General features: G+C 36.1%; 1 protein-coding gene across 1 annotated transcript in view; it reads right to left on the bottom strand.

The window, feature by feature from the left end:
- Positions 1-3,758: 3,758 nt before the first annotated feature.
- Positions 3,759-9,028, bottom strand: part of LOC107726454 (ATP-dependent RNA helicase DDX1-like) — an 11,045-nt gene continuing 5,775 nt past the window's right edge. Inside the window, exons 15-26 of the mRNA XM_016536041.1 lie at positions 6,745-6,843; positions 6,405-6,494; positions 6,135-6,323; positions 5,984-6,035; positions 5,691-5,837; positions 5,508-5,599; positions 5,295-5,367; positions 4,743-4,815; positions 4,610-4,652; positions 4,428-4,523; positions 4,227-4,347; positions 3,759-4,135 (exon numbers count right to left, since the gene is read on the bottom strand). Of these exons, the coding sequence (XP_016391527.1) occupies positions 4,005-4,135; positions 4,227-4,347; positions 4,428-4,523; positions 4,610-4,652; positions 4,743-4,815; positions 5,295-5,367; positions 5,508-5,599; positions 5,691-5,837; positions 5,984-6,035; positions 6,135-6,323; positions 6,405-6,494; positions 6,745-6,843 (1,206 nt within the window). The 3' untranslated portion in view covers positions 3,759-4,004. The remainder of the gene's footprint in view (positions 4,136-4,226; positions 4,348-4,427; positions 4,524-4,609; positions 4,653-4,742; positions 4,816-5,294; positions 5,368-5,507; positions 5,600-5,690; positions 5,838-5,983; positions 6,036-6,134; positions 6,324-6,404; positions 6,495-6,744; positions 6,844-9,028) is intronic.

The raw sequence follows: 9,028 nt of genomic DNA, 5'->3' as shown, positions 1-9,028 counted from the left end.
TCTATCTATCTATCTATCTATCTATCTATCTATCTGTCTATCTATCTGTCTGTCTGTCTGTCTGTCTGTCGTTCTATCTATCTATCTATCTATCTATCTATCTATCTATCTGCCTGTCTGTCTGTCTGTCTGTCTGTCTGTCGTTCTATCTATCTATCTATCTATCTATCTATCTGTCTGTCTGTCTGTCTGTCTGTCTGTCGTTCTATCTATCTATCTATCTATCTATCTATCTATCTATCATTCTGTCTCTCTCTATCTATCATTCTCGCAGTTTTTAATGTTCCGTCTGTCTGTTTGTCTGTCTATCATTCTATCTTTTGCTCTGTCTGTTTATCATTCTGTCTGTCTGTCGTTCTATCTATCTATTGTTCTGTCATCTATCTATCTATCTATCTATCTATCTATCTCTATTTAATGTTCCGTCTTTCTGTTTGTCTGTCTATCATTCTATCTTTTGCTCTGTCTCTGTCTGTTTATCATTCTGTCTGTCTCTCTGTCTATCTGTGTATCATTCTAGCATTCTATCACTCTGTCTATCATTAGACCGATGAACTGATCCACCAATCCCTTATAAAGAAAGTCTCAGTCAGCTAGTTTCAGGCTCTGGACTGTAGTTTTTCCAGAGATCCCTGAGGGAACTGGAGTTTTTAAAGACTTACAGTAACTGAAATGCATTTACTCCTCCTCCTTCCCTTCTTTCTCTCCTCTCCCTGGTGTGCGCTTTGTGCTGTCTGGCAGCAGATCAAAGCACATTTGTGAATGTCACCCATGGGTATAGAAAATGGAAAAAGAGAGAGGGAGAGATCGAGAGAAATGAGATAAACCATTCATTAGTGACAAACTAAACTCCGACCGTTCCGTTTAATGTGGGCATAGTTCAAAACTTGGGCATTTATGAGTATTCCCACCCTCTCCTCCTCCCCTCTCCTCCTCCTTCCTCCTCTCTCTGTCATCAAGTGATGATAAATGAAAAGAAAGGTTGTTCTTTAGAGTCTTGTTGTTGTATTTAGTAAACACACATCAGTGTATTTATTTATATGGTGTATATTACATAACAATGTACCATTTCTGTTGAATCTATCACCCACACATACATCATATCCTGCACTGACTGTCAAATCAGCACTATTTTAAGTAATGCAAGTATAAAGCATGAGAATACACACTCTAATACTTGCGTCTTCAACTTCCTAGAACAAAGACTGCTTGTTTGATATATTTATGTATATTATGTATTTAATGACATTGCAAATAACCATTACTGATGTACAGTAATCAAAATTTAATTTAACAATACATTTGAGGTGGAAGGGACAATAGAATATTTAGCTGAACTTTGAGTTTGTGAGATTGTGCTCTTGGTAACAGTTCATGTGGTCTCTGTATTGTGTCTTTAGCAGTGACTCATGCTGTCAGATTGATTCAGTGCACCTTTCCTTTAGCCTCAGGGATGAGTCTGAGAGTTCAGACACCCATACAGGAGTAAAACACCATTAAAACGGTTGAGGGTCGTAGTAAATCATGATTATAGTAGCTAAATCATGATAATTCCCATTAGATTGTAGCACTTCCTGTGTCCTTTATCTGCTCCCGTCTCTCTATACTGTGAAAATCTGCTCTTATACTGCCTCAGAAACATTTGCATCATCAAGGCAAGTTAATTTTCTTAGGTTTTTGGTTCAGAATAACCAAAACATCACTCACACGTGTTTGATACGGCAACTATGAGGGAGGAGGAGGACTGTGGTTGAACCTTTTACTTTGGACTTCATCCAGGCTACATACAGTTTTCTTTGTGTTTGAAGCATCTTTACACCAGGTATGCTGCAAAATGAACTCACTTGTGGTATTCGCTCTCATTCTGAACTTATTTGATCTCGGTTACCTGCCACAGGGACATTTCTCATTACCAGGTGCAGAGGAAATGCCCTATGGGCTAGGTGGGCAGGACCTCCTGTGCCTTATTTTCTAACTATAATCCGGTGCTCCAACATAAATCCCTCACAACATTCAAAACTGTGTAAAGGAAGGTGGAGGCTTTACAAGTAACAGCTTCCTGGAATGTGACTGAATTTATGTAGCTGTTTGACTCGACACAGTTAACCGGGCCTGAAACTGAATGCCTGTCAATCACAAAGTTCCACAAGTCCCGCCCTTTATGTGTGTTCATTTGTAAAATATTTTGGCTAATTTTAATATTAGAATGTAGGTCTAATTTTTAAACATTTCAACCCATTTAGAACAATTTTATAGATTTTTAGTGCAAAAAACCCCCAAAAAACAAAAACAATATTCCATCTGGACCTGCTTTTAATCTTGCTGTGGGCCCCAGTTATATTTTTATGTCACCTAATCATTGTTCTTTCCGCACCATTTATGTGAAGAAAATCGCCTTCAGACTTGGAAAACATGCAATATTATGTGTCTGAAATGTCATTAGTCCATCGAGAAGCAGGCTGTTGAATGGGTTAAGTTGAGTCTGCAGGGTTTAGGAAGTGAGCAAAAGGCGGACAAACGTATGTAGTGTCACTGTTTCACCACTGGAAATAAGAGGCAGCTGGAAACCATTTGCTTCCAAAGATGCTAAGGAGTGGAAACACACACACACACACAGCTACTGCAGTTACATAACATTAAAGGAGAAGTGAATAACAGACAAGAAAGATCAATCAAAACTTTTAAACAACTTTTGATAAGTTTGGTTGATGGTTCAGGATCGAGGTAATATGGGTTCCTTTCAGGAACAGGAACTTGATCAGAGTGTTTCAGCACCGGCAGGCTCCGTGATGTCCCATTTGTTGTATGAATCCATAAGTAACTGTATTATATAATCAAATTTAGGGTAGGAATGTAAGTTGAGGTGTGTGTGTGTGTGGTCTTGTGTGGATTAGTTTAAAATGCAGGGCTGTTTATGAGCACTGCTGTTAGTTTGGGTATAATTACAGAGAGATGACCCCGAGTGTGTGTGTGATTTGAGTTTAAACAGGAGTCTGTAATAACATATGCGTGCTGGGTTACTAAGAGTATAGTGATGCAGTTTTGGATTATTAATGAGATTTACCGTCATTGCCTTCTTTTGGACATTGCTCTACTATAAATAAAAGTGCAGCGCTTATGACATGAACCATACAATGGACGTCTCAGGGGGAGTGAGAGCGTGGGAGCCTCTCCATTAGGACAAGTCCGTCACCTAGTGTAAGTATTAGGAACTGCAGAGTAAGTGGCGCATAGTGAGCATGCAATAGTTGCAGTGCTATTAGGCATACAAACGTATACATTTAATATAAATTAGAAATAAAACATTTCTTTCATATTTTATTATTTCAGTATTTTAAATTTATTGTTACAGTTAGCTGATACATTTGAATTTTGTTTTTGGGTTTGTCATTTATTAATTGCTAATTAATTTATTTTTGGACTGAAATGTCTGGAGCATATGCAGAAGCTGCTAAACATTCAGCAAAGAAAACTGAAGTTTGGACAGCAGCCTATAGCATAACTTCAGTAAGTGTGTGTCTTTGGAATAGGCTATGTAATTATATTACTGCATGAAAAAAGAGAGTTAAATGTATTTATAATAAATTATTTAGCTCTTATTTTATTAAAATAATAATGTATTTTTAGCTAAATAAGAAAAACGATTTTAGACTATTTTGTCTAATTGAGCTTAAACCTCACCCGTTTCCTCAAAAACTGATGAGCTCTGCTTACATGGTGTAAACACAATAACTCAAAAAAACAGAAGCATTATGCTGTTTGAATTTATTTCAGGTTAATTTGCATGACTACAACTTAAGTGCTTTAGAAAAACAAACCATTTTTTTTTAACATTTCTTCAATTCAAAATATTAAAGAAACACCACAAATCAATAACAGAACAAGCTAATTTCCTTTGCATGTCAAACCTCATGAACCAGAAATTAAATATTTATATTATGTAAAGTTAGTGACTGTTGCGTCTTCCTTTGTGGTCATTTCAGTGTGGCGTATGCAAGTGAGCTCTAGAAGGCTTTAAAGAGCTGGTTGGGTAGATAGCTGAGATGAAGGAAGGACGTTTGTGCTTCTCTCTCCAGGTTGGCTAGTTCCTGTACGGTCGGGGCCAGTATATCCACATGGCCCTTATAGAGACCACCTGGGGTGTGTGAGAGGAAATAGATATAGAGATAAGTAACAGATACAATAAATGGAAGCATACAAACAGGACACCTGAAATATACACTCACCCCCCGCAGTCCTGCGCTGCCCATAAGTCACTTTGCCATCAAATTCATCCACAGGTACTTTGATGTCAGGTTCACACTGAGTAATGGTGCATTTCAGATGTTCCTCGATTTCTGCCAACAACTAAAATGGAAAAACAATTAAAGTATAAAATAAGTTCAAATCTTGTAAATGTCATGTAAATGTATTGAGCGAGTTCTCACCTCTTTCTCGTTGTACCAAATAGTACATCCTCCATTCTCTTTGAGTCTGGTGTTATAGCAGCTTTTTCCTCTGCTGGCACAAACATGGTACCACACCTGTGTGAAACCCCACACAAACACACAATTAACACACTAACACATAACATTTTTACACCGCCTGTTCTGCTTTACTTCCTGCTTACCTTCTCTTTCTCCATAGCAACCAGAGATATAGCCAAACCCATCCTGTAATGACATCACAAATATCAATGAATGACTAAAATGTAAACGCAGACAGATGGTTATCTTCAGCTAAAGATAAATGCTGGCTGTCACCTGTCCGCTCTGCCAACTCTTCCAATGCGATGAACATAGTTCTGCTTCTCATCTGGTAGAGTTACATTTATCACTGCAAAACAGACAAGACGATTGCAATTTTCTGTGTTTCTGAATTTTAGATGGGCTTGACTAATACTTCTTAGTTCTAATAGTTCTTATGTTTTTTAAACAATGGGTCTATTAATAAATGGCACAAGTAGCATTTCAATGCAATCATTTTGCAAAACAATCCATTCAAAAATTATTTTTTATAATATTTTTTTTAATAATGAAAAATTATTTTATAAATATTTTAATAATAATTAATTTATTAGTATTCTTTATTTTGTTTGATTAAATATATTATAGTGTTGTTATTATTATTAGCAATAATTTAAAATGATTAAATGCGTTTTAATATTATTATTAATAATAATAATGAAAAATCATTCTGCATATTAGTTGTAGGAAACATAAACAAAATTTTTGGTATCAGTCATTAAAAATATATATATATTTCACACCATTGTGAAGGTAAATTCATTAAACTGAGAAATTCGTCTTTCTTACCATAAGGAACGCCACGAATATCAATTCCTCTAGCAGCCACATCTGTGCAAATCAGAAACTTCACTTCCTGTTTCTAAAGTAAGGATGATGAAAGGATACTTCAACAGAGTGTCTATTATCAGGAAAGTTATTTAAAAAATAATATAATAATAATAATAATAATAAAATATATATATATACACAAATTAAAATTTGATTCCAGTTTTCCTTTACCTTGAATTGCTCCAAGTTATATTTGCGCTCATTTGGTTTCCTGTCGCCATGAAGACAGACACAAGAGAACGGGTGTCCTTTCTTGTCTGGACCTGTAGGAAAAGCCAAATGTTTGCATCTAGACTTGATCGTATATAATGGCTGTTAGATAATGAAGCTAAAAGCCCGAGCTGTGTGCCTCACCTCCTCCCTGTTTGATTAAGTACTGCTCCAGATTGTCACAGTCGATCTTTGTCCTGCAAAAGATGATGGCCTGATCCATCTTATGCTCCTTAATGGCTCTGATCGCATACTCTCCCTTCAGAATCTTAATGGCCTCTGACCACATCTCTGATAAAGCCATATAACATGATTCACTGCAAGACCTTTATATCAGACCAAGTCAAAGTCCTTTTGAATTGTTCACAATTGATAATACGAGCCTAGAAATATTCAGATTTTTCACCATGATGTTCTTAATGGCTGGCAATTCTTACCTGAAGTGTTGGCTCCAGGTCGTGTGTCATCCTTGGCATGAACATCATCAGTCTGTGAAAACACAACATCAGTGATTTAGACTTTTCCGACATTCCGGAGTTTAAAACGGCAGAATGAAGTGAGATCTTTGCTAGTGTTAAATATATGTACCCTAATGTGGTTTTTCAACAGTTTCTCCCAAATTCGGTCTTTTTTTGGGTTGACTGGCACCACCACGTGATGGACCGTTTCTGGTACAGAATCTTCTCCCTTCAGATCCACCCATGTGGGGAAATGCATGATCTTCTCCGAGAGCTTCTTCACATCGAATGAGTGCAGTGTAGCAGAGCAAACTATCACCTACAACACATACAGTAATTCATTCATTAAGAACTGCAGCTGACAACTCTATAGAAAGTAGAAATCTAGCGCTTTGATCACCTGCAGTCTTTTGCCGTCTGAAGTAACCTGTGGGATCTGGTTGTAGATCCTCATGATGAAGTCAGTGTAGCCAGCTGTGAGGAGTCCATCCTGAACACATTTATTCAGCCAGAAATTACAAAGGTTTTTTCTTTTTTTTTTGCACTTTCCCATATGTTCAGATAAATTTAACCTACAATCTTGATGATGATAGACCTTTGTTTCTGGCTTTTTACAAATTGAGGTATTTACAGTGAAATCAACAACTTGTCACAAATGCTGTCAACAGAACTTGTTGTTCAGCCAAAGCGTTCCTTTAATGTAAAACTGTACAGAGCATGAATGTAAGTGTTCAACATACACACTCATCCAGCACCAGGAAGCGGACTTGGGAAAGATCCAGCTTTCCTGTGGATATGAGATCATCCAGTCTGCCTGGGGTCCCAACCACAATATCAACCTAAAAGGACAATTTAAAAAAAAGTATAAACACAGAAAGATGCATAGTATTATAAACGTTTGTTTAATGTTCTAAGTTCTGTATTATGGTCTAGGACAGGAGTCTTAAATCACTTTCTAGATAGATAGATAGATAGATAGATGGATAGAGAGAGAGAGAGAGAGAGAGAGAGAGAGAAAACAGGGACCAGGGAGGGTTACATATTGTATAAAATTAAGTGTTGCCTTATTAAAACTGGTCTGTGATAACTTTTGTATAGTAACATTATTTTAATTGATATTTTGGTTACAATGCTATCAAATAATCATTATTGTACATACTTGTTTACTGAAGCTATATCTATATATTTTAATACTTAATTTTATATACTACCATTCAAAACTGTGGGGTCAGTAAGATTTTTTTAATGCTTTTGAAAGAAGTCTCTTATGCTCATCTAGTCTTCATTTATTTGATCAAAATACAGTACAAAAGTAATATTATGAAATATCATTACAATTTAAAATACCTGTTTTCTATGTCAATAGGTTTTAAAGTATAATTTATTCCTGTGATGGCAAAGCTACATTTTCAGCAGTCATTACTTCAGTCTTCTTCAGTGTCTCATGATCCTTCAGAAATCATTCAGAATTCTGATTTGGTCCTCAAGAACATTTCTTATTATCAATGTTGAAAACAGTTGTGCTGCTTAATATTTTCATTGAGAACGTTTTGTAATATTTTGTATTTTTTTGGGTGTTATTTTTGTTCAGGATTCGATTAATAGAAAGTGCAAAAGTACAGGATCTATTTGAAACAGATCTTTTGTAACATTATAAATGTCTTTACTGTCACTTTTGATGAATTTTATGCATCTTTGATGAATAAAAGAATTAAGTAATAAAAGTATAAGAAATCTTTAAGCCCAGACTTTTGAATGCTAGTGTATATTTTAATTTAGCTTTAGCATTAAAGATAACTTAGTATATTTTCACAAAATAATATTTTGAGATCCAAAAATAATAAAAGACCTCTGGTTTAAGATTTGTACACTTACTCCGCTTTCTAAAATGGAGAGCTGCTCTTTAGCAGCCACTCCTCCGATGATCAGAAGATCCCTGCAATAACATCATGACGTTCAGTTAACTCCAAATCCCTCTGCAGACACTACAATAATGCAACTCACTGCAGCTCTTCAGTTACTCTCAGCTCACCTCAGTTTGGGGTTATCAACATATTTCTTGAACTGGTTGACATTATTGAGGGTTTGTTCAGCTAGCTCTTTAGACGGCTCAATGATGAGAGATCTGGGGGCGTTAGAACTGGATTTGACCTGACTCACTTTAGCACTGCCTGAGGACAAATACACATCACAGACAGAATGCAAGAAACATTAATACAAGCCCTGCAGGCAGTGAAAAATTAATGTGATTTGAAGCTCACCTGTCTGGCTGGATTTGACCACATGACCGTCTGAAGCCTGGTTCAGGGCCACGTATCCATCTTTAGGTTGGTTTTTGAAAGGTTCATCACCAAAGTTGAATTTCAGTTCAGCATTCTGGGTTTGATTGACACAAACACACATTTTGAGAAAAGCTGTTTTGTAAGACAAATGTTACGTAGCAACAACAAGCTGTGTATATGTCAGATACCTTCAGCACACAGGAAGCAAAGAAGGCCTGGTTTTTCAGCTGTGAAGGGATCTCAAAAGCCAGACCCAGATCATTACCTGCGAAAGACAAACAGGAATCAGTTACAGCGGCTACCATTTGCATTAGGGCTGCACTGATATACTGATATTAAAAAGAATATTGTGGTACATTATAGAGGTACACTACTATTGAAAAATGTGGGGTTGGTAAGATTTTTCTCTTATGCTCACCATTTATTCAATTTTATTTGAAACAGTTGTTAAATATTTTAATATTTTTGTGGAAACAGTGATAAATTTTTTTCAGGATTATTTGAATTAAAATAAAATACAAAAAAAAGCATCTGAAATAGACCTTGAAGTATTTGAAATGGAAATCTTCTGTAACACTTTAAATATCCTTACTATCACATTTGATAAATTTATTTCATCCTTGTTGAATAAAAGCATTAGTTAGTTAGTTAATATATATCGTCTCAGGTTACTTATGTAACCATGGTTCCCTGAGTAGGGAACGAGACACTGTGTCCTCTAGGGGTCGCTATGGGGAACGCC

This window comes from Sinocyclocheilus rhinocerous, unplaced genomic scaffold, assembly GCF_001515625.1.
Source record: "Sinocyclocheilus rhinocerous isolate Xijiao unplaced genomic scaffold, SAMN03320098_v1.1 scaffold605, whole genome shotgun sequence".
Lineage (NCBI taxonomy): Eukaryota > Metazoa > Chordata > Actinopteri > Cypriniformes > Cyprinidae > Sinocyclocheilus > Sinocyclocheilus rhinocerous.
Note: the sequence above shows the minus strand (reverse complement) of the source record. Positions and strands in the feature narration are given on the sequence as shown.